General features: G+C 34.0%; 1 protein-coding gene across 2 annotated transcripts in view; it reads right to left on the reverse strand.

Annotated features, from left to right (window-relative positions):
• The window catches only part of PIBF1 (progesterone immunomodulatory binding factor 1), a 151,574-nt gene that overhangs the window by 59,249 nt on the left and 65,160 nt on the right, over positions 1–27,165 (reverse strand). For both annotated transcript variants that reach the window (XM_032841070.1, XM_032841071.1), the window contains exons 11-14: positions 24,648–24,813; positions 18,444–18,594; positions 13,029–13,119; positions 3,476–3,578 (exon numbers count right to left, since the gene is read on the reverse strand). In XM_032841070.1, coding sequence (XP_032696961.1) covers positions 3,476–3,578; positions 13,029–13,119; positions 18,444–18,594; positions 24,648–24,813 — 511 coding nt within the window. The remainder of the gene's footprint in view (positions 1–3,475; positions 3,579–13,028; positions 13,120–18,443; positions 18,595–24,647; positions 24,814–27,165) is intronic.

The following is a 27,165-nucleotide window of genomic DNA, read 5'->3' on the forward strand; positions in this document are numbered from 1 at the left end:
TACATATATACATATATATATATGTATATACATATATATATGTATTCTCTTTTTCATTTGACTTCTTGCACTCTGCATAATGTATGTATATATATTGTATATATATTTGGTAATGGTTTCATAGGTATACATATGTGTCAAAATTATCATATTAGACACTTTAAGTATGTACAGGTTACTGTATGTCAATTATATTTCAATAAAGCTAGTATAAAAGGAATATTTTGAATATTTTTTATCATTCTCATTTTGGCACTTCATTTATGTTTAGTTTTAGATACATTCTCAGTAACATATATAACTCAATGGTTATAGCTTTAGTTATTGTTTCATCTGTGTATTATATGCTTAAAACTCCAAGCTAGTTTGTTTTTAATTTTCTGAAGATTTTAACTAATTAATTAATTTGAAGAACATGAGTGGGGGGAGGTGCAAAGGGAGGAGGAGAGAGAATCTCAAGCAGACTCTGCACTGAGCATATGGGGCTTGATTTCACCACCCTGAGATCATGACCTGAGCTGAAATCAAGAGTTGGACGACCCTTAACTGATTGAGCTGCCCCTCAGAACTCCAAGCTAGGTTAAATAAACTACTTAAAGACTATAGATCTTAAGGAAATTTCCTTCTCTCTCTCTCTCTCTTTTTTTTTTTTTTTACCATGTATCATGAATAGTCAGTTGTTAGAGAAGCATTCTAATACTATCATCTTTCAGCTAATTAGTTTATATAATTATTTTCAATTTAAGCAACATAACTTTCATGGGCAGAAAACAGATTTTTAAATCCATGGAATATTTCAAATGATAATACTTTATTTTCAATCTTAAGGGAAAAGTTATATACTATTATAGCAATAAAAATTTTAATATAAGGTTACTGATTTTTTTCTCCCAATGTCTTATGAAAGCTTTTCAAACATACACAAAAGTACAGAACTGAATAACAAACCTATATGTAACTTTTACCCAGCTTCAAACATGATCAATACTTTGAAATTCTTCTTTTATCTATGAGCCCTATCCCCCCACTTTTATGGAATATTTAAAATCAAATTCTAGGCATTGCATCATTTCATATCACACATATTTCAGTATTTATTTATTTATTTTTTAAAAAAGATTTTATTTATCTATTTGAGAGACAGAGAGTGAGAGTGAGAGAGAGAGAGAGAGAGAGAGAGAGAGAGCATGAGCAGGGAGAGGGGCAGAGGGAGAAAGCAGGCTCTCTGCGGAGCACGGAGTCCAATGTGGGGCTCATCCCGGAACTCTAGGATCATGACCTGAGCTGAAGGCATACCCTTAACCAACTGAGCCACCTAGGCACCTCCATATTTCAGTTTTTAAATCTTTTTTTTCAATATAAGCCAACAGCTTATTTTTAAATTGTTTCATAAAAAGTAAAAAAGTTAATTATACTTCATTACAAGAACACTTAATTTAATTTCTTACATTTCACCTGCACAATTTTTATGGGGCTGTGTGCCATTTAGAAACTCCTGTTTCAAAGGAAAATAAATTCTTATTTCAATTAGCTGATGTGCACAGGAAGGTGGTTTTATTTTTTTTAATAATATTATGATACACAGACACACACATCCAACACAAGCCTATATATAGTTAAGCTTTTTTTAGAAATATTTTTGATATGTCATTCTGAAGTTAAAAGAAACATGAGGGATCTATAAAATATTAGCAAACAGATATTTCTTTAACCTCTCATTTGTTTCTCTAACTATTTATCCTTCCATAGTGTGCTGGAGCTGGCTTACCACAGTTAGTGATGGCTAACCGGCCAATTTTTAGGAATTTTGTGAGCCGGATGTTAAACACAACCATTATGAAAAATTATTTAAATGCACAATAAAATCAATTTTATTTAAAAAAGGGAACAAATATTCAAACTCACTGATTTTTAGTTATTTTACTATTAGCTATGCTCTTGAGTTTATCCACGTCTGTCATACCTGTGCAGTGGAAACTTTATGTAATGGTGTGTTATTGAGCATCTTTACTCTGTGTTCAGTACCATGATGTTGGCAGCTCAGAGTCAGTCACAGGGGCCATATTTATCCCACTGACACAAGCAAATGCAGCCAATCAGGGCTGTCTCTCACGCTTCGGCCTGGAGAGCTGGTGGTTAACATCCGCCAGGGCCATACTGCTTCCATCCTGAGTGTAACTACGTGTCAGGCACTGGAGTGATAGGTAATATTCTGGGTCTTTGGGAATTTAAGCAAAAAATCCTCCTAATGTCACACTATTAAAAGTACTTTAATATGATAAATATGAACAGGTTCTTCAGAACACAAAGAATACATGATATATATTAATAGTTTTTAATATACATCTTTAAAAATCCCTTTATTTATAAGATCCAAGTTTTAAAATATTAACATAAAAAAGCTGTTATTCTGAAACTCAGGAAATAAAAGGAATCCTAATGAGTTGGCATCTTTGGTTTGAATTGTTTTGTTACTTGAATTTCAGAAGTACAAAAAAATGTAATTAGGTTAAATAAAAGGATTAAAACCACCATGTAAAAATGTATTTGTTTTTTAAATGATGTAATATAAGGCTGAGGGAAGTAAGAAATATGAATCTGAATTTTAAAAGATAATTTGGGAACTATCATGTAGCATATAATGTGAGAGCTTGAGAACAGCAAGTTAAGTATGTTTAATAGAAAAGTAATTTTTCAACAAAAAAGTCAAAAAGCAAACCTATTTAAAACTGAGGTTTTAGGGGTGCCTGGGTGGCTCAGTGGGTTAAAGCCTCTGCCTTCGGCTCAGGTCATGATCCCAGGGTCCTGGGATCGAGCCCCTCATTGGGCTCTCTGCTCAGCGGGGAGCCTGCTTCCTCCTCACTCTGCCTGATTCTCTTCCTACTTGTAATCTCTGTCAAATAAATAAATAAAATCTTTAAAACAAAACAAAACAAAAAAAACCCCTGAGGTTTTAAACTCATGGTTACCAGAGGGGAGGTGGGTGGGAGGATGGGTGAAATAGGTAGGTGATGGGCATTAAGAGTACACCTACCATGATGAACGCTGAATAACATATGGAATTGTTGAATTACTATATTGTACATCTGAAACTAACATAATACTGTATGTCAACAATGCTGGAATTAAAAAAAAATTTAAAAATGAGGTTTTATTTAAAAACTCAAAATGCCATCTGAAATTGCCAAACTTGTTTTGCCAGTTGATATTCTCAGAAATCAAAGCTTTGCCTGTCTAGTCTGCATTTATATTTAGTCTGGGCATTTAATCTCTTTTTTTGATCTTAGTTTTGCCATACACTAAGAGCTGTTTTATAAGGCTTTAACATTAAGTTAGTTTTGTAAGTTGTAAAATCATTTTGTACTAGCAAACATCTTATTTTAGAACTGCTCAGAAAATATACAAAGGAGTGACAAAGAACTAAAATGAACACTGGTGATTCTTTATTTGAGTTTCTTTTGTTTAAGTTATTTACCTCTTGTGAAAGCTGTGTTACTTGTTCCTTTTGATGTTCCAGGTCTTTTAAAACCAACGAGTTTTGTTTTTCTAACTGAAGCACTCTTCTTGCCAAGTGGACACTAGGTGAGTGAAATAAGAAAATGAATGCTTAAAAAAGAGGAATGCTTTCTAAAATATTAATAATGTGTTTGTATGCCTTAAAACTGACTTACCATTTCTTAGTAATACTGCAATATTTACAGAAAAAATATGGAGTCAAATATTTTCAGGTGTCAACAGTGGAAGACCAATATCCCAACAGCTCAGAATTTTGAAAGTAACATTAAAATCTCCTCAATAATATAACTGTGATATATTGATTACTGCAGTAATGGTTTCTAGCCCTTGCTATAAAAGTAGAGAGTTACATTATTACTTGCCTGAAAAGACCACAAGATAGCAATTTACAGTTTTTCTCCATTTTTATAGAAATTTCCCATTTACAAACAAATCAGGCAATTAGTTGAAACAGTAATAAGCCTGCACTTAGAAAAGCTTCAATGTTTGCCTCAGACAACAAAATGCATTTTATAAGGCAAAAAACAATTGAATACATTTTCTGTTGAAAGTCGCGATGGAAAAGATGCATGAAGAGTGGGAAAGTCTATAGTAAACTCAGATTCTGTACTAAAAGATCACACTTTGACCATCTAATGATGATCACAACTTGTATTGAGTGTAATCTCCAGTATTTAACATCACATTAAATACAAAATGCCCCAATTCCACTTTAAAGACACAATAAAAAAAAAAAGACTCAGCTATAAAAATCATTCCTCCTATCTACTAGGGAAAGAAACATGGTATAATTCTTTAAAGCACTGCTAATAATGTTGGGAAGACATGATGTTCCAAAGACCTTCTTTGTGATTCCAATAAACTAAAACTTTCCTATTTATCATATCTTCATATTCTAAGGAGTTATCTATTACTGAATTGGAAAATCTGTGGAATCTGGGGAGACAAGATGTTATATAATGACATGGAGTAAAATGTTTTCACTTTATTATTTTTTTAATATTTTCACTTTATATAAAATTACTTTATTTGTTTATGGAACAGGAACAATTCAATTATATTTTTAATATTTCCTAACAGTGGATAAAGGAATGCAGATAAAACTCAGGAAGTAATGCTAAATATCATCCTACACATCCATTTCTAAGAACTTGTTATCCCAAATGAAAAAGAGGAGTTCTGGTAAAAGTTTATGTAGTGAATTGCTCAGCTGGTTTAGATATGCTCATATCTACGTTTCTATTGGCATAAGATTTTGCCTTAATAATCAGCTGAAGTTAGAGATGGAAAAGATAGTCTTTATTTTTTGACAATCACTTTTCGTAAAAAACAGCTTTAATGATACAGAATTTTATTGCTATGTCATTTATATAGCACAAAGTCCACCCATTTGAAGTGTCCAATTAAGTGATTTTTAGTATGTTTAGAATTATGCAACTAATACTCTAATTTTAGAATATTTTCATTCCAAAAAATCTTTCCCCATTAGCATTGTTCCTCATCTTTCTGCCCAGCTGTAGGGAATCACTGATCTACTTTCTTCTATAGATTTTTAAGATATTTACAGTTATGGCTACCCCATTTTCTGTCTCCCAATCTAAGATTAATGCTAAGTTTTCTCAAATTTGACCCTAAAATAAGATCACTACAAATAAGTTTTAATACTAATTTTATGTTATGTTTACAGTTTTAATCTGCTGGATTTATTATATGCTTGTAAACATCAGTATTTTATTTCATTAACTCTTTTTTATGAAGTTAATATAAAATCCTTCGAGTGACCTTCACTCATATTTTCATTTTCTTTCTCATCCTTCATATATGTTCGGATTAAGTCTTTTCATCTTTCTCTCACAGAACTCAGCACAAGGGTCTTCTGTGTACACAGTAATTTCTCAGTAAATGTATGTTGAAGGTACAGACCATATCTGTGTAATGCTCAGTATGGAACAATGAACACAGTCAAATGCTATTACACAGCAAACAGTTGCGAATGATACGAAATGGAAGAAAAGGGGATGCAAGAAAATAATCAGATGCAAAGGTCACCCATTACCAACATTTTGAGGAAGATAATGGCTTGAAGACAGCATGTTTAATGAAAGTAAGTAGTTCACCTGATTTGGGTGCTTTTGTTTTGTTTGGCAATTGCATAACGCTCTTAGGCAGATATGGTGTGCTACAACTTATCAATGCCAAATATCACATGACATAAACTAGTGAATTCAAGAAGTTCTTGGTATGTTGGTGCTTATGCCCTAATACCAGGGCTACTTCCTTCTAAGAATTGCCCTGATTTTAGTTCAGGATTCTAAGAAAGGAAGATCAACTCTAAATAGAAGGAAGTTATCTTATGATGCCTTGAAACGCTCATAATGTGTTTTATGGTGTTCTAATTACTAGTATTTCTGAGCATTTTACTGAGAAGAACTATCTAGGAACTGATGCTGACAAAAATGACTGACTTTTACTATGAATGTTGATCTCATTTATGATACATAATGCTTATAATGTAGAAGACACTGCCGTACAATCGGTCTTCAGTTGATGAACTTTTATTCCTAAAGTCACCGTAAAGACAGCAGAACACATCTCTTCATAGACATTTCAGAAAAGATTCTCGGGTTGCCCTAAATGACCCATTCAGCCCATGGATTATAGATGTTATAGAAAAAAAGGAGAAAAAGAAAGAAAAGTAAAAAATATTGTGAAATCTAGAACACACAGGAAAACAGGACATATAATTTTTCATCATTATCATATTTCAATTAAACAAAATGATTATAATATTAGCATTTTTTTCTTCATCATAAATAGCAGTGACTACTAGAAAAGCAGGATGAATTAGAAGAAAGATTATTTATTAATTCATTCAACAAGGCATCCAAGAACTTTTCTTTTAACAGAATTTATAAAAACCCCGTAATCTATATAGGCACTGGGAACATACAGTTCCTACCTGGAGGATCTAAGAGTCTGCGCAAGAAGACAAGCAAGTAAATTACCGCGCAGTGTGCTGAATGCTAAGGAGCACACTGAAGGATGAAAACTGAAACTGATGAACCCGATGAGGAAGCAGAGAAAGAGCCTTCTGGGTAGAGGGAACAGAATGATGTGCGGGGGTGTGATATAGTCTGATAAAGCACATGGTGCGTGGTAAGAGCTGAAGCTAGAGACAAAGGCATATATATATATATATACTTTTCATCATATATAAAAAAAAAAAAAGGAAAAGACCTCCTGTTTCTTCATACCCTAGCTCACCATGGGCATAATCAATCTTTAAAAGTTTTGCTAATAACCTTTTTTAAACAATAGAATCTTACTGTAAATTTTTTCATTTGTGAGGTTAAACATATTTTCTTATGTCTATCACATTTGTTTTTTTTTTAAGATTTTATTTATTTATTTGACAGACAGAGATGACAAGTAGGCAGAGAGGCAGGCAGAGGGAAAGGGGGAAGCAGGCTCCCCACTGAGCAGAGAGCCCGATGCAGGGCTCGATCCCAGGACCCTGAGATCATGACCTGAGCCGAAGTCAGAGGCTTAACCCACTGAACCACCCAGGTGCCCCACATTTGTATTTCTAATTTAATGTAGTGATGTTTATTTTCTTTTCTTATCCACTTCAAATCATACCTACATGGTTAATTCTACTCTGTCTAAATTATTTAAAAATATCAAGGCCTTCTGTAATCTCAACTGAACCAACCTTATTTTCCACTAGTCTACTCTACTTAATGTCCCATAAAGATGCTTTGTATATTCCTTCCACTAAAGCTCTGTTGGTCCCCCAGTCTGAAGAAGACAGGTTACTTCCTTGCTCAACAGATTCAATTTCTTTTTTTTTTTGAAGTAGGCTCCACCAATGTGGGGCTCAAACTCAAGACCCACGACCTGAGCTGAGATCAAGAACCAGATACCTAACTGAGCCACTCAGGCGACCCAGACCCAACTTTTTCTCAAAGTCTCCCTTCAAGATCCACTTCTTCCATTTCTGACCATTCCAGTCTTCACTGATCTCAGAGATTCCTCTGACTGATACAGTCTGGCATATAATATGGCACTAAATTACATACTTTTTGATCTTCTTTGATATTCTTTCACATGTGTTAATCGTTTTTTTAACAAGAGATGGAACTTACATGGAGACCCAATATTACCCCCTGTGGTGTATGCTAAACAGAGTAGACACTTAATAAATCCTTCTTGATTGATTTTGTTTTAAGTGAATTTTGTTCCTATAAACACACTGGTAGAAACCATATTCTTAGTTCGCAGAGTTTCAATATTAAAGCGTGACAATGCTCAGAATCTAAGCACTGAATAATAATAATAATAATAAAAACGTGCATGAAGTTAGTAAAGGAAGGCAAATATTACAGATACCCATTCATCTCCTCTTCTGTATCTTTAAATGTGCCATATTGTGGTGCATGAGTGGGTGTCATAAATGGATTCTGTGTAGAAATCTGGGGTGTTAGAAGTGGGAAGAAAGAAATTCACTTTAACTGAAATCCAAAGCAAGACAAATGAAGAATTTCTCATCTATGTCGCTGAGTTTCTGTCTCTTTAAGCACAATGCACATAGAATGAAAACAAGTCCTTCCCAAGTTCTCTATAAAGAGCAACTATGACTATAGTCAGGAAAAATGACTCCTGCTAAAGGTTATTATTTTTTTTTTTTGTACAGAATGTACTGAACTCAAGAAATCACTGCTTTTACTGGCTATCTGTTGGACATTAAGGTAGCTACAACAATATTTCTTTGTAATTATATTCATTGTCATGTGATTTTTACCTGCACCAAGATTAAGTTCAACATCAACTAGAAACTACTACTACAGGAGTACAGTTTTGTATCTAAATATTAAATGAAAATTTCACCTGTTAGCTGGTAAAATTTTCCTATCTGAATTATCTCTTAGTTCCCTCAAAAACTTCTTGACTCCAGATAAAAGTTATTCTCTTAGATCTGTCGATGGGAGTAGCACTGCTGATTCTTACATATAACTTCATAATAGTATAGCCCCGCCAATGTGGACATGAGAGATTTTCATCTCTATCGGAGATGTCAAAGCAGAATGGAAAAGTGATGTTCTGTCCCAATTCCTTCAATCTTGGGTATGATTTTCTAAGTATTACCAAAACTTCATATAAGTAAATATTTACTTAGTGACTTGCTAATTAGTTACCTGTTTGAAATGACATTTGGCTTTTTGATCTTTATCAATTTTAGCAATTCAGAGGTCCGTCTCTACTAGTATGGCATAAAAAAATAAATTGTTCAAAAAAAGGGCACTAGTGCCAGAATGATTCTAGCTTCAGAGCTCTTCAGGTTGGTGGTGCCTGTACTGCCTGTTCTGTTGGTAATTCTTGAGAACCAAATAATGGTCTCATGCTGATGACTTATAGTCATACGAAACTTGCCCTAGTTTCTTCTATAGGTTTCAACTTTCGAGTTGACCACGAATAGAACATCAGTAACTTTTTAAAGAGCTATTCCTAAAACCAACCCAAATGAAAACAGTACAACTTTCCCCAAGGACAAAAATGATACCTCATCTCCATGAGAATAACAAGAGAAAAGCAAATTTTCATTATGCACCGAAGTTTACTAGAGGAAAAACAAGTTTCCTCTGCTTTAATTTTTTCCTTTATTATAAAGCTCAGTCTACTGTGAGACTTTCAACTTTCAACTCTTTATAAAACTAGACGGAAACTAAAACAAAAGGTCTATAGTATGCAGTAAATCTTGCAGTTCGAAAGGTTTAAGAACCTTCAGAAAAGGCTACCCATTCAGATCTGCCAAAGCAAACAGAGAAGCACACACTGAGACCACGTTACTGCCTGGGTGTTACCCATTTAAGTTGCAGGTTAAAGAGCATAACCAAAATATGTAACCAGAAAATCTTGTTTGCTATTTTCAAAACAGTCATGACCGAAACAAAAACATTACTTCAGATTTTCAAGTTTCGTCAAGTCGAGAAGAGCCCATTTCATTTTAATTTGCTTTCATTATGTAAGCCCTTTTCACCTACTGCAACTTTGTCCCAGAAAGAGTTTGATGTGATATTTCCTTATTGTTGATTATCTCCACTGAAACTTCGAAATATGAATAAGCTGATTGGAGAATTATAATGTGTTTAAGAGACATTTTGAGGAGTTACTTTTCAAAGCACAAAAGTTAACTTTGCTACTTTTTTATAGGAAATTGTCATTACAATGTCTTAATACTAATAGCAAAGAAAGTGCATCTCAAAATGGGTTTCATGTCCAGAGGAGTGTCTTGACTAATTAAGAAGTCGCATCAAAATTCCCAAACAAAATTGTTTTAAGTGAAAACTTAAACTGGGACTAAAGTTTTTGGAACACTAGCTTTTCCTTTCAAATCAACTGTGTAATGTACTCTAAGAAATATTAATCTAACAAACGAGCCTTTACTGAATGACCCGCTACATGCCAGGCGCTGTGTGATGAGCTCTGCATTCATGTTCTCACTTTCGTTTCGTAACATACATTGAGTAGCAACAGGCAACCTGTGAAAATCTTCAGTGACTATCGAATTTATTAACACGAAACTCAAAAACCAAAGGTCTAAAAATTAAATTTTTGGATAACCATTAAAAATTATGGGGCGCCTGGGTGGCTCAGTTGTTGAGCGTCTGCCTTCGGCTCAGGTCATGATCCCAGGGTCCTGGGATCGAGTCCTAAACTGGGCTCTCTGCTCAGTGGGGAGGCTGCTTCTCCCTCTCCCACTTGACGCTACTTGTGTTCCCTCTCTCCCTGTGTCTTTCTCTGTCAAATAAATAAATAAATAGAATCTTAAAAAAAAAAATCTTTTTGAAGACTTCAATGACATAAGAAAATGCTCAAGATGGAATTGTTATATAAAAAATTAAGCTTCCTTACATACAATAATACCCTAACTATGCAAGAAAATACATGTATCTATATAAATTCTGAATGGTTATCTTTGGATGGTAGGATTACCAGCAATTTTCTAAAGTAAACATATTAGTTTTATAATCAGAAATTTAAAAAAAAAAAAAAGAAAGAAATTTACTCCAATTAAGCGATACTCTAATGTACCTAAATCTGATTGTTGAATGTATGAGATTTTATATCAAACACAGTATGAATGGCATGTATAGTGTAGCAGTTGAAAATAAGTTCCTTTGAAATTTTAATATATTTTGGTATAGACTAACGCATAATGAGAACTTTATTACGCAAACATTTCATTTGCGGTTGATTGAGTTGTTTTATAATGTACCTTCAGTTTCCATTGCTTTAATTTTAAATGTGAAGAATTCAATACAGATTCTCTTAAAAGCTACATTGCTTTCATCTTAAATAAGTTAAACTTAAACAGAGCATGAAGCCATTGACTTCTTTGCAAATATCTACTAAAAAATGAAATACAGACTTTGTAAACTTTGAAAATGTGTCAGACCCTGAAAGAGGGACCCTCTTTGCTACTGCTCAATTTCATGCATACAGCAGGCACTCAATAAAAGATGTTGAATGAATGGATGAAGGAATGCATAAATGTCCTCTTTGGATATGTAGACTTACTTTCCCTTCACTTAGTTTAGATGACCTGAGAAGCACTTCCTCAAAATAACCCTCTGGTTCACCATGAGACGAATGCCTGGCACCAGCTGGTAGGAGATATTAATAGTATGCCCATTAGGCACTTGTTCAAGGCACATAGATAGCTCAGTGATAAAATCTTTAGAAATATTTGGATAGTTAAGATTATTCAGAATATGAATCAGTTGTGGTTCCTTAAATCTTCACTCTAAAATTATTAAGAAATCAACATCTGTTTTTGGAAATTCTTAAAAAAAAGTAAGGTAACAGCAATAATTACTTTCAATTTTAGAGGAACTCAGCATTTAGGGCTAAAGAAAAAAGCTTGCAACAGCAAAATTCTTTTTCCCCCTTATGAAAAAATTCTTTTGAAGGATTCATATTGCTAAAAAAAGAAGAGAATAGACCTTTCCCTTCAAATTTCAATTTTTAGTATTTACCAATCATTTACCATTGACAAGTTTTACCCATAAAAGTACTTTCTATTCCTCTCTAAGCAATATAATGCTCCAAAACAGTGATATGATGATAATTACAAAATAGCCAAGGTCACCCTTAGTGACCTGTGAAGACAGTGGGCAGAGAATGGGAATGGGACGGGGCTATAACTGATTTTTCAAATAATACCTAATTTAGAAATACGTGCATCTTCACCAGACAGAATTAACCATTCCAGCTACAAAATGACACTTGACAGTCATTCATCCTTGATCTACAATTTTCCCAAATATTTTCTTTAACCAGTAAGGGAAATAAAGCATCCATTTGTTTTGTTATAAAATGGCCTACATCTTACATCACGGCCTTAAAGACATTTTATTCTCTGAGCCATCACTTCAAAGTTTCTATGAAAGTATTAGAGTTCAGATGAATTGTACTTCTTACTTAATGTGTAATGTCTCTAAATGTTTCAATCAACTCATACAAAGATAAAAGATAGGCAGCTCTGAATCCTAACTCAGAGGAAGAGACAATTCTACTAGGTATCTCACATCATGCTACAAAGAGAAAGAATAAACAAGAGTAAGATACAGTTGCTGACCTTGAGAAACCTTCCATCTGGCTGGGGAAATGACATGGGAAATAAGAGTTAATGAGATAAGAGAGATGCTCTATTGTGTGGTATGGAGAAAATAGATGTTTATAGGCATAAAGATATACTGCCCGTATTTTGGGTGGAGAAGCAAAGGAGGCTGGAGAGGTGGGACCACATGGAGAAGCCTAGAGGTCTGGTAGAAATATTTAGGTTTGATAGAGTAGCCAACAGGGCAGTGAGATGTTTTTGCACAGAAGGATGAACTAAAGCGGAGAAAGGAATTAGGTTAAAAAAAAAAATCAGCTAGGTCAATTAGAATACTGATTAAAATAGATACAATTTTTCTCTTAGTGTACTTTAAGTAGTATCTCATGAAATCACGAATGGATCTCCCCCAGGTTTTCTGGGCTTCACAGTCTTCTACACCTTAAATCATAATACACGTCCAGTCTCATCTCTTTCTCTCCCTGCCTCTCTTTTTCTTTTTCTCAAATATATGTCAAGGAATATACACAGCTGAATTAAAAACAAGAGATAAAAAAAAGGAAGCATAATCAATTAATTTTAACCTGAAAACTGTTGGTACAAAAGCATTTGTAACTGACTTGAAATTAACATGAAAATAAAACTAAAATGGTGTCATTATCACTGAATCTAATTCTAGGAAAGTTCTAACATACACTTCTTTTTATTGACCATTAAACTCACTTAAAAATACATGAAATGCATGATTATAACTTACTGTGCTTTATTCTGTGAGCAATTTAATATTTATGCATACTAAGAATAAAGTAACTTTACTTTGCACATTATCAAAAAAGCATAATGTAATTACATTTAGCTTGAGTAGATAAGTAAAACAAATATATATTGATTTTACCTTTGCTTTAGTCGTCTTTTGGCTGTTGTGGGAACATTAGCACCATAGCCATAGGAAAAAAGAACCCTTTCAGCCTCATCTTCATTTTCAACTGGAAAATATTAAAGTGTATGATGTAAAATAAGTTTTTTTTTTCCTTAAAAAGCACGGCAGAAGTGAAAATAAAAGAGGTCATACTAATGAATCAGGGACCATAAGAGCATTAAAAAGGGCTAATGCATAATCTCAAACAGTCCATTTGTAAGTAGAAGCGTATTTCTTAAAGTATATCATCGCTTAAATCTGTTCCATTTTTAACATTTTATTTTTAAAAGGTGTAAGGGCTTGCACCATATGACATGTTAAAGTTTCTTCTTATAAATAATAATAATATAGATGTTGTGTTATTCTGAATGATTCTAAGGCTTTTTATGTGGAATGTGTGTTATGTAATTATAAATAAGTAATGATAACATCAATTTCATTACTTCTCTTCTTGATAAAACAAATGATTATTTTTAATTAGGAAAGATGTCCATTATTTTATCTTAACTTGCAATAATGATATTGTACATTTAAGTAGGTTACTCTGTGAGAAAAAAATGCACACTATGAACAATGTATTGATGGCCTTTTTTTTAATAAGAAAAAAATTCAGTAAAACCATTTACTTCTAAATTCCGCCACTGTCACACCACTCTTTTTCAGGAGGAATTTTAACTGACAGGTTAACATTTCATTGTTAAACAGTTTGAAGGCAATGGCAACTTTACTGTAGGTTGGGATTAAAAAATAAAGCCCCCAAAACTAAAGGTTTACTAGCTCAAATTAAGGCGGTCAATGATATATAACAATTTTTATAACATTATTCAACAACAACCATTATTTTAACATTAAAAAGAGAAACCTTTCTCTTTCTTTTTTAGAAGATTTTATTTATTTATTTATTTGTCAGAGAGAGAGAGAGAGAGAGAGAGAGAGAGAGAGAAAGAGAGAGCACAAGCAGGGAGTGGCAGGCAGAGTAGCCAAAGGGAGAAGCAAGCTCCCTGCTGAGCAACGGATTCTGATCTCAGTCCGAGGGCCCTGGGATCATGACCTGAGCTGACAGGCAGACACTTAACTGACTGAGCCATCCAGGCGCCCCCAAAGACCTTTCAGAAGTGTTCCAGATTTAAAACAAAGCCACAGAGTTCACATTAGTAAATGAAGCTATTTGCAGGTCCATTACTGTAATATGCATATATTTGTTGACTCTCTTTTTATGGTATAATAAGAATTTTAAATAAATTTTCCCTGTTTCCCTTTATCCCTTTATCCCTATTTTTCATGGTGAACCAAAATCTGTATTCAGAGGTAGATTTATTAGTTTTCAGGTAAATGTGGAAGCAAGAGATGACATATGCCATTGCCAATACTAGTATCAGCTGTCATGGCTCCGGATCCAAGATGAGTTCTTCAATTCGGCTCTATCAAAATGGCAGAATGGCTCTCCTAGAGCTGGTATTTACTTTATTTATTTATTTATTTATTTAAAAGATTCTATTTATTTATTTGACAGACAGAGATCACAAGCAGGCAGAGAGGCAGGCAGAGAAAGAAAGAAGGAAGCAGGCTCCCCACTGAGCAGAGAGCTGGATGCGGTTCTTGATCCCAGGACCCTAGGATCACGATCTTAGGATCACGATCTGAGCGGAAGGCAGAGGCTTTAACCCACTGAACCACCCAGGCGCCCCCTTGAGTTGGCATTTTGATACCTATCTGACTCTTGTCTCTAAATTCAGAAGGAAGAAGGTAAATGTAGTTAAAATCTCAAAAACCCATCAGTTAGATATTAATGGACATCTTAAATTTGAGTTTTTTTTTTAATTGTTCAAATTTTTGTTTTGGTGCACAGTACAAGAAATGAACTTTTAAATCAACTGAATTTTATGGAAAATGGAACATCAAATAAATTAGACCCATGTTAAAATAGAAGGTCAGTTAAGTGTCCAAACTTAAGGATATAAGAGCCCTATATAGATAAACTTCAATTCTATAATCTTCTTTAAAAGGTCAAAGTCTTTCAAATACAACTTTGCTATGAACTACACCTAATAAATGAAGTCTAACCATCTTCATATCAGCTGAAATTTCCTGTATTAGATGGTGATCCTTTGAAAATTGTACACAATGTAGTACTAAAAAAAGAATTTTTTAAAAATTTTTTAAAGATTTTATTTATTTATTTGACAGAGAGATCACAAGTAGGTGGAGAGGCAGGCAGAGAGAGAGAGGAGGAAGCAGGCTCCCCACTGAGCTGAGAGCCTGATGCGGAGCTCCATCCCAGGACCTGGGGATCATAACCGGAGCCAAAGGCAGAGGCTTTAACCCACTGAGCCACGCAGGAGCCCCCTAAAAAAGAATGTTTTGTACTACATCTTTGAAATTTTTGTTACTAAGTAGTCTTTAAGGATAGAAATATATATTTTTTTAAAGATAAGAATATTCTAATTTCCATTGTGAATGGATAGAGATGAACCTAGTTTCTTGATCTTCCAAGTATAAATATATTTTATTCTAAGATGATTTTAATACGATTTAAACAATAGCAAAGCAAAAATTTATTTCTGCACTTTTCCTAAAGATTTTATTAAGAGGGATGCCTGAGTGGCTCAGTGAATTAAGAGTCTGACTCTTGATTTTGGCTCAGGTCATGATCTCAGGGTGGTGAGACTGAACCCCGCATCTAGCTCTGTGCTGGGCATAGAGCCTGCTTAGGATTCTCTCTCTCCCTTTCCCTCCACTAGCACCCCACTCCCATTTCTCTTGGGTTGCATGCCTGCTCACTCTCTCTCAAAAAAAAAAAAAAAGATTTTATTCAGAAAATATTTACACATATGGAAAAGCTGAAGGATGTTTATAGTGTACACCCACATAGCTCAACATCTGGATTCTAAGTTAAACATTGCATTGTACATAATTAATTATACATCTATTACTACATACATTTATGGATCTATCTTACATTTCTGATGTGATTTTCAAGTAAGTTGTAGACATCTGTCCTTTACCTTTCAACAGTTCAACATGTAAATTATCAACTATAGTTCAATATTTATTTGTAGTTCTTCTTAAAAAAATTAAATTTACATATGGTAAGGGGTACAAATCTTAAATCTTCCATTCAGTGAGTTCTGAGAATATACACATATGTGTAACACAAACTCTATTAAGATACAGAATTCCAACACCCTGGAAAGTTCCCTAATACCTCTTTTCCCAGTTAATTTTTGGAGACAACCATCCTTAGAGGCAACCACTGTAGTGCATTTTTTCACTATAGATTAATTTCTCCTCTTCTAGATTTTTACATTTTTTTTTAAAGATTTCATTTATTTACTGGACAGACGGAGATCACAAGTAGGCAGAGAGGCAAGCAGAGAGAGAGGGGGAAGCAGGCTCCCCGCCGAGCAGAGAGCCTGATGTGGGGCTGATACCAGGATCCTGGGATCATGACTGGAGCCAAAGGCAGAGGCTTTAACCCACTGAGCCACCTAGGTGCCCCTAGAGTTTTACATTTTTACATTTAAGGCTTCTTAGACTAAGCATAAAGTTTTTCAGATTCACCCATATTGTTGAAGATGTATTATGGTTTGATTAGCCATTTTCCTGTGATAGTCACCTGGGTTGTTGCCAGTTTTTGACTATCGTGAATGCAGCTCCTAAGAATATCCAGGTAGAACTCTTTTTGTGTGCATATGCTTTCTTTTCTCTTGGGCAAAATACATAGGAATAGAATTGCTGTATTATCAGATAGGTTGTTTGGTTTTACAACAAATTGCGGTTGTTCTGTATTCTCACTAACACTGCTATAACCAGTCTTTCTAATTTCAGCCATTTTTGTAGGTGTGTACTAGTATTACTGAATGTGGGCCTTTTAATAGGTCTTTGCATTTCCATATAAATGGAATATGAAAAGTATTTTAAACTACATTAAAATGTTTCGTATGTTATAAAAATAGAAATCCTTGCCTTGTATTCACTCTCCCTTAAAGAAAAAGCATTTACTACTTCATCATTAGGTATCATATTAGTTCTTTGTAGATATACTTTATCAGATTGAGGAAGTTCTGTTCTACTCCTGATTTATTTAGACAGAGGGACATGTACAAAATTCTGAAGATAAGAAGGAGTGTGGAACTTTCAAAATAAGATGATATGACAGGAAATGGCAAGGCATGAAAGACAAAGGAGAGTCTAATGAAAAAAGTCATGCTAAGGAATGTGACTTTATGCTGTCTTAAGATGACAGGCATTAAAGCAGGTGTATGGTACAATCAAATCTGTACTTTATAAAGACTCCTCTGACTCCAGTCAAGACACTGGCAAATTTGGAAACTTGCAGTTATCGGATACTGACACTAGAAATGGAAGAAAGGTAATGATAGGAATTAAATGAAAGTTTTCCTTAAATGGGCCTACAAATACAACAGAGCCTTTACAAGAAAATGTGCATAAAACAGATTCAAATTCAATTTCAGCTTCAACTGAAATTTAAACCCACTTTATAAGAATGTCCCTTTCTGAGATTTCTGACTTTCAAACAAAAATAATGTGCTGTAGCACACATCTCAGACAATGGTGAAAGGTTAGTTTAAAATATTCCCATAACACCTAGTATAGCACAGAAAAGAGAGTGTATTGAGAGGAAACAGAAGAGGTAGAAATTGAAGGTCCAGGATTATTACCAGGTAGAGCCAAGGAATTTTTGTTTTTTAAGACTCATTCAAAGTGTTACCTCCTCTCCTAGGTATTGTATTCCTCACCTCCAAGGTGGAAATAACTTATCACCACTTGTGTATTCCACTGAGAAATGCCTATTTCTTGCTACTAGCACGTATCTCACTACTTTAATTATCTTTAATATGTTTGCTTCTTCCAGTGGTGTAGGTGAGGAAGTCTAATCAGCAAGCATTATCACAGGAACTCCCCAGTCCCAGATCCTGGCACATGGAAACATTTAACAGCTCCATGAGGAACTGAATACATGAAAAGATAAAATCTATCTTGGTTAACCTATTTTTTAAGTACCAACTACTGAAATTAAGATTAACTAATTTTTTGGGTGCCTGGATGGCTCAGTCAGTTAAGTGGCTGCCTGCAACTAGGGTCATGATCCCAGGGATTGGGTCCCACATAGGGCTCCCTGCTCCGCGGAGGGCCTGCTCTCCCTCTCCCTGCCGCTCTGCTTACTGGTGATCTCTCTCTCTCTGTCAAATAAATAAATAAAATCTTAAAAAAGAAGGATTAACTAATTTTTAAAATATAAGATATTTATTTTTTGAAAGTCACCAACTGGATTTTAAAGAAACAGACAAATGCAGTTTTAGAAATGATATCAGGTTTCCTGTGCTGCCAGAAAAAAGAGCTGTGTATGTGAGGTAGTGGGCGACTTACTTTCTGCAGTTTGCATTATTATTTCATCGAGCTCTTTTTCCAATTTCTCATAAATGTCTAGCCTTGCCTGATGCTCAGAGTTCTGTGACTGAAGTTCAGTAATGCGTTTTTCAGAAGAGGCTTGGAGACTATAAAATTCTTTAGTTAAAACCTAATAGTAGAAGAAAAAAAAATTGCAAAGGTAGAATTAAACAAGGTTAACAGTTAAGACAAGTATGTGACACAAAAATACTCTGACTTTTTTCCCCCTCTTTCTAATGATTTTAATATGAGGAGAAAGTAGCTCGATTGAGATGACTGAGCAGGTAAGACAGATTATTTTTAAAGTAAATAATTCATTCATCTGTAACTGAAAATTATGAAGCACGTTAACTGTAAGAAGTGAATAAACAACAAAATTAAAACTTTGAAATAGTTTTCGGAGTTAAGATTAGCATTTACTTATTAGAACTAAGAAAATGCAGGAGTGCCGTACTTACCAGAAGGTCATTTATTTGGCAACTGTAGCTACTGGAGAAAGGCTCACAGGCTTATAAAGCTGTGTGTAAAAATGATATACCCATCCTCCAGTCTTCCAACAGAGCTTATTTCATCCATGCTGACCATGGTTTTAATGAGATTTCTGGTTTCTTGAACAATCATAAATTCAAAGCAACAAATCAAAATGATAAATATGAAGTTCCACTTGGGGCAGTAACAGAAAATGCCTTTGTCCATAAGTGACTCTTAATCTCACAAAACAAACTGAGGGTTGATGGGGGGAGGGAGGTTGGGAGAGGGGGGGTGGGGTTATGGACATTGGGGAGGGTATGTGCTACGGTGAGTGCTGTGAAGTGCGTAAACCTGGCGATTCACAGACCTGTACCCCTGGGGATAAAAATATGTGTTTATAAAAAATAAAATAAAAAAAAAAAGAAAATGCCTTTGTATAGAAAGGAAGGATTTAAAAAAATTATAAAAAACAGATATGGAAATTGGAGTTATTTTGTGTAAGAACAAAAAATCCTACATTCTCCAGTGGTGACACGTTGAAGGAATCACTATGATGATGAATTCACTAAAAAAAGGAGACATTTCTAGTGGCAAAAGAAATGTTTTAATACTTAAATTACATTCCAATTATCTAGAAAGTCTACTAACTAGAACAGGCTAAATTATGCAGTGGTATTACACGTGCTTCCTAGCACAGCATAAGCAAATTACTATTTCCTTAGAAGCAACAGAATATTATGGCTAAGAATATGGGTTTGTAGACAGAAAGATCTGGATTTCAATGCTGGCTTTGAAACTACTTAGTTGTAGATGGTAGGCAGTTAAACTCTTTCTAGGCCTACGTCAAAACGTTGTTGGAAGGATTACATAAGATGATATGCTCACAGTGCTTAGCATGGTGCCTAGAATACAAGTTGGAATGTAAGTCTGAAAAATACTATTACTACTTTAAGAATTATGAGAATATTTTATTAAATGGCTTATAGAAAGAGATCCTTCCTTAATTACTCTGAATTTTCTATAATGATAAATAATTTTTAACACAACTTATTTTCTCTCATAACATAAAGTTCACCTTAACAAATGTATGTGATTGTACGCTTTCTGTGATGTGGAAAAAGGAAAAGATGCAGATCTATTTCCAGTTTTTACAAACAGAAATTACATTTTCCTTAACATATTTTATCTTATTTTCCTTCAATTATTTCCATCAAAACTTCTCCCCAAAATAAACATTATTCCCCCACCTTCCAAATTTATTCATTGGAGGATAAAGAAAGAATAACACGGGAATATTGATGATTATGATGATGACTATTATAATGATGGTGATGATGATGGGATGATTTTAGTGTCCCTGATTGGATCAGAAAAAAGAAATTAATCTTTTAGTATTATTTCTTCTTTACTCTTGCCAGCTGGGAATATGTTTTCCAGAGACTTATTTATTCATTATAACTAAACTGCTAGTCAGTGAAGTGACCTAGAGCTTTCATAGAATTTATTATATTGAGATATAATTCATTAAGACTTTGGTGGCTGATGATACTTACTAATTCCACTGTCAAAAAAAGGGATCAGTAAGGATAGTGCTAAATGACTATTCTCACAGCACAGCTGATACTTTTCATCTGTCTCTACATCCCTCAATAAAAACACCACACAATGAACACAATGAACCACAATAAAAGACTGCAGAAGTGGATATCTAAAGAGATAAACAATCAAAATGTAGAAGATGGGATATTTTGTAAAGTATTATTTTAATAAGAGATTTAAAAAGTGGTATTAAATTGAGAGATACAATTTAAAATTCTCTCTTCATAACACAGAGGAAAGATGGCCAGAAACACGTAACAACTCTGTACTCTATGGTAGAGAATTGCTTTTTACTATAGATTTATCTCAGTGGTTGCTATAAATACATTCATTACTGTTTCTGAAAAGCCAAAGAAGATCTTGATTACAGGACCTACGGAAGGCTATTATATTAAAGATTTTTTAGGAAAAACCAATATACGAACATTTGAGTTTGAAAATGAATGCATAAAATAGATCAGCTGTTTTCAGAAATCCATTAGATATTAAACTTTCACAGTAGCTATTTCCTTCCTTTAAATAACAGAATGATAACACGAAGTTATATAAAATTATATATATATATAATTACATATAAAGTGGATGAAAATACAAAACTGTAGGTCAATAATAGCTTTAAAAAGAGATAAAAATATAAAGCCAGTGTTTGGGAGCCTTTGCCAATTGATAATTAGAAATACAACAAGTTGTCTCTAAGCTATAAATCAAGGAAAATATTGGGTAAAAGCCACAGAAAAGTATGTACATATGACAATCGTTATCCTTCGCAAATTTATTTCTCTCTAAATTCATTATAAATAAGAATTGTTTTAGAAACACCTTCCAGTATTTCAGAAAAATGGATTCGAACAATAGTACTGTAGTAACTTTTATCAAACCATTCATGCACTCGTTATTTATTGAGCATCCACCATGAGCAAAGCACTGCGTTAGGTACTGGCGACACAATGATAAATGAATAGTCCCTGTCCCCCACAAGGCTCCCAGTTTAATGGAGGAAAAAATGTAAAGAAATTCCCCTAAAGCCTCAGTTTTATCAACCAGTTTTCAGAATCATAATATGTTTTACAAAGGTTTCCCCACAACCTTTACACAAAATAACACGATAATCACTAGTCAACTGCATTCACTGACCAAGGTCTATGGGAGAGTGGTTTTCACACTGCAAGTTGTTACCTAAGAGGTCATGACTGCATACGCATATATATATATGCGGACTGCAACCAGCTAAAAATAATAAAACAGAATGGTTCAGGAAACATTAGCACGCATGTGTCGTAAACTATTATGTAGTGAAATGTTTGTTTCAGAAGTACAGAGAGGGATGTGCTTCCCTGTCTTCCTATATATACCTCCCATCCCCCTTCCACCTGCCCCAAGACACATCCTTAAGCATAGTCAACCAACCCGAAGGCGGGGTGGGGGTGGGGGAAGGAAAGGCATTTTGCTAGGAATTATGAAATTTAAACCATGGAAAATATAACTTGCAAAAGATAAATTCCAAATTAGAGCTGATCAAATATGATCTAATCGAAAATGCGTGGTAAAATCTGCCGTTGCAGATTATGACAGCACTAGGCTCCCGAAGAAGGTATTTTAAAAAGTTTTTAAATGCCAAATCCTGGTTTAGAAATATACACTATCTATAATTTTCGCTTCTATTTCTTATATGTATTTAATATCGTTTTTACATTTTTTCCTAAGCCTTTATTTTCTGTGAGAACCTTTATCTTGTTAATCTTAGTTTTACCTATCAGAGTACTTTTCAGAAATGTAATCTCTGAGAAAGTACTGTAATGAAAACTTACATCATTCGCTAATTAACCATGCTAATGACATTGCTATATTTTTCAATTTTTCAAATGAGCATTTCCCCAAAATCTAAAATATTCAGGAACATGACTACATGGAACCATAGAAACCATGAATGTAGCAAAAAATACAGTTTATAATATATTAACTGAAAATTATTTAATTATCAACTATTTAAATAAATTCCAATTTTTAATATAATAAATAATGCTGTGATACATTCCATTAATATAAACCTTTATGAGCATTTCTTATTATTTCCTCAGGTAAAATTCCTTTAAAATTACTGGATCACTTTTTTTAAAGATTTTACTTATTAATTTAAGATAGAGCCCACAAGTGGGGCGGATGCTTAATGGACTGAGCCTCCCAGGCACCCCTACTGGATCAATTTCTTAAGGACTTTAATACAGATCACCATATTGTCCTCCAGAAAAGATGTTCTATTTTCTAACTGCACGAGATTTCCCTTTTAAGGGTACTCCTGCCAGCAGTTTCAAAACAACAAAAAGACCTAAGTAAAAGTAGAAAAGGGTTTAAATTTACATTTCTGTAATTATTAGGGAGAATACATGTTTTTGTTCATTTCTTGGCAATCTGCATGTCTTTTCTTGGGAAACAGTTCATTCCTTCTTTCCACCTATTCTCTAGAAGAGGAACGTAGGTCCTTTTGATAAGAGATCTTTTAAAAGGAAGGAGACAAGTCTTTTCTCTTATATAACATGAATATTATTTTTCAGTCTTTATTTTGCCCTTTAATATTATTCAGACTTTTTTTTAAACACGGAAGCATTAAAGGTTTTATTTTATTTGTCCTATATGATTTCTTTCCCTGCTTTTAATCAACAGATCAACAGAATTAATCCCCAAACTTACATAATACAAAACTTCATCTGTATGTAGTTTTAATGGTTTTATAGTTCTGTATTTACATTTAGCTAGGATCCATCTCAGTTTTACTTTGGTATAGAGTGTGAAGTATGTAAGTATCTTCTCTGAATACTCAAATGATTATCACAGCACTATTTGTTGTCCAATTCACCCTTCTCACCTGATTTGTAATATAACCTTTACAATGAATACATTCTTAAATTTATGTAATTATAGGTTTTGAGTTCATACTTGATACCACTTATGGATTTTTTGGGGTGGGTTTTAATGTTCTTACCTCAGAATGAATTTTAAAATGTGATACATATTTCTCCTTATTATTTCTTTATAACAATCTTCTTCAAATATTTATTATTCTTGGGGCACCTGGGTGGCTCAGTCAGTTGAGTGTCCAACTCTTGGTTTCAGCTCAGATCATGATCTCAGTGTTTAAAGATTGAGCCCCAGGCTCAGTGGGGAGTCTGCTTGAAGATCCTCACCCTTTGCCCCCCGCCACCATTCACACACGCACTCTCTCTCTATAACAAATAAATTTTAAAAATTGATTATTTCTTGTTTTTTTCTTCTAGTTATACTACAGAATTACTTTGTTCTAATGTTCTAATTACTTAGAGCATGCTAGCATTTGATTAAAAATATGTAATATCACTTGATAAAAACAGAAAAATTTGTAATGCTGCATATTACCGGAAAGATGGTGTTGCTTATATATTAGTGAAGTTGTATGCTTTTCTTAATACAGTCTCTGTACTATTCCTATTAAAAATATTCCAAGTAATTATATATATTTGCTATTGTGAACGAGATATTTTTGTTTCTTTTTTTTCCCCCCTGACAAATCCAGTCCTTTTTATTAACATATCTTTCGGAAATATACGTATCTTGTGTGTGTGTGCACATGTACACATGCAGGGCAGTGCTAGGTCCTACAGGTAAAATAAAAATAAAGCTCAATATGATATGGACTTTGTACTTATTAAAATTACATGCTATGCTAATTTCATTTGACTTTTAAATTATTTTTTAAAAATTAAATTCTATGCCCAAAGTGGGGCTCTAACGCCTGACCCCGAGATCAAGAGTTGCATGTTCTACTGACTGAGCCAGCCAGGAGTCCCATGTTATGCTAATTTTATTTTTTTTAAGATTTTGTTTTTTTTATGAGAGACAGAGAGAGGGAGGGAGGGAGGGAGAGAAAGTGTGAGCGGGTGTGGGGAACAAAGGGGGTGGAGAGGGCGGGGAAAAGAATCTCAAGCAGACTCTGTGCTGAGCATGAAGTCCAACGTGGAGCTCAATCTCACCACCCTGAGATCAGGACCTGAGCCAAAACCAAGAGTTGGACGCTTAGCCTATGGAGCCACCCAGGCACACCTGTTATGCTAATTTTAAAAGAAAAGTCTGTATATGTACCTCTATTTTTTTCTGATATTTTTCACATTCCAATTGACACTGTGTGAGATTTCTTGCAGTTTCCTCTTGGATAAGTTGAACACGCTCACTTTCAAAAGATTTTAATTTACTTTGATAGAGATATTCTGTTACTTTGCTTTCGGTACTAAGTTGCAGTTCTCTGTACCTGAAAGAAGCAGAATGGTTATGAGACTCTACAAAAATCTCAATGATTTCTATTAACACAAACATTACTTGTACTTTTTCCACACCCCCATATTATTATGTAGTTAATAACTTATATTTATATAGCAAAGCTTTTGTAAATAATTTAGATAGGCATATGTATGGAAATACGCAAAGTCTGGAGAACAAAACATACTAACTAAACTACCTTTATTGTTCCCTTAGCAATGAATTCCTTTCGTCCCCAAATAATTATTGCCCATTATTATTATTTTGTAAGACATTTAAAATAAAAAATAGTAAGAGCAAGTTTCAGTTTTATTGCTTAAAATGATTTAATTTCTATACATTTCAAAGGCTGACTTAAATCTACAGCAAAACGGATTCCAAGCTTGCTGTTTCTTTCTGAGTCTAAGTAACATTAGATGGAGGATGGCAGGAAATATGCACATTGGACTGCACATTCTTAGGAATTTTGTAAAATAAATTTTTAAGTTAGTAAATATGTATAGATGGATATTACAAGAAAACATCATGCACAAAGTACCAAGATAAATTAAGTAACAAGTAGTATATTATAACATAGATAAGGAACATTTTCTTCATTCCATAGGTCTAACCCGTAATAAAACCCTTTCCATATATACATCACCACCTATTATAAATTTGAAAATGCTTCAGGATAATTATGTTCTAGAGAGGAAAATATAGGAACATTATACTGTTTGTGGGAGCTATTATGAACCCAGTATAATGCTAGATTATGTTATTAAAATTCATTTATTCAAATATTTATTCAGCTAGTCACTATGCTAGATAAATGTCTATATAAAGGTAGACAAAATGGTTTCCCTCCTCTTAAACAAGTTAGTTTCCTGGAGAAGATAGGCAAATAAACATGAAATTTCAACAGAGTATGGCAAGTGCTTCAGTAGGGTAATCCCTAGGTACCATGGGAGCATAGAGGAAGGAGACATAATTTGGTTTGTATGGATGTATGTGCGGTGGGCAGTGTATAAGGAGGTTTGGGGTGGGAAGTGCTGTAGAGAGAAGAAATGAGAGTATGTGTACAGCAGGGAAGCAGAGAGCACAGTCTTATTTCATTCAGGGTATCTCATGGAATCCTTACAACAACTCCATGAGGTATTTTGCAGATGAAGACCCAAAGGCTCAGAGATGTCAGAGAATTTCCTTAACAAGAAGAAGCTGCTAGTAAATTTCGGGTCGGGTCTCAAATCCAGCTATATTTGACTCTATAGCAAATGATCTTTCCATGATTATATGATATTCGTAACTGACATTTCTGAGGTCAGGTAAGCTTTTTAAAGGTCATTTCGCTATGTGACAGTAACAGTAACATTCAAAGTATAATCAGAGAAGATATGCATTAGGTATTAGTTCTTGGCTCCTTCACTCTTGACACTTTTTTGTCTTTGATAAAAACATTCCACGTTCAGATTGGTGGAAGTTCAGTGGATACTGGTACACACGATTTAAGATATAGCAAGGCTTTCAGGTAAATGCCAGCTTGTGTGTTTAACTTTCTGGAAAATCCTGCCAGTAGGACACAACATATATATCTGTAAAATTTTTTACAATTTTATTTAAAAAACATCTTTTTATACAGATAAACAAACACTGACAATATTTTTTATTGAGACATAATATATACACTGTAAAATTAACCCTTAAAAGTGTATAATTCACTTTTTATAGTTTTTGGTATAATCACAAAGTTGTGCATCACCACTATCTAATTACAAAATGTTTCTATCACCCCAAATAAGAAACTCACCTTCATTTAGCAATTACTCCCCATCCCCCTCTCCTGCCAGGCCCTTGCAACCACTATTCTACTTTTTTACAGTATGGATTTGCTTACTCTAGACATTTCATATAAATGGAATCATATAATATGGGGCTTTTTGATGTTTTCAAGGTTCATCCATGTTGTACCACGTATCAGTACTCCATTCCTTTTTACGGCTGAATAACATTCCATTGCACAGATATACCATAATTTATTATCCGTTCATTAGATCTTAGACATATGGGTCATTCCCACCTTTTTGGCTATTATGAATAATGCTACTATGAACATTTATGTAGAAGTTTTTATGTAAACATGTTTTTGTTTTTCTTGGTTTTATACCTAGGAAAAGAATTGTTAGGTCAAATGGGCACTCTATTTTTTAACTTTCTGAGGAACCGCCAAACTGCTTTCCAATGTGGCTGGATTACTTTACTTTCCCACCAGCAGTAATGAGGCTTCTGACTTCTCCACAACCTTATCATCACTGTTTTTCTTTTATTGTAGCCATTCCCATGGGTGTGAAGTGGCAAAAAAAAAAAA

This window comes from Lontra canadensis, unplaced genomic scaffold (assembly GCF_010015895.1).
Source record: "Lontra canadensis isolate GAN:19392208 unplaced genomic scaffold, GSC_riverotter_1.0 scaffold119, whole genome shotgun sequence".
Lineage (NCBI taxonomy): Eukaryota > Metazoa > Chordata > Mammalia > Carnivora > Mustelidae > Lontra > Lontra canadensis.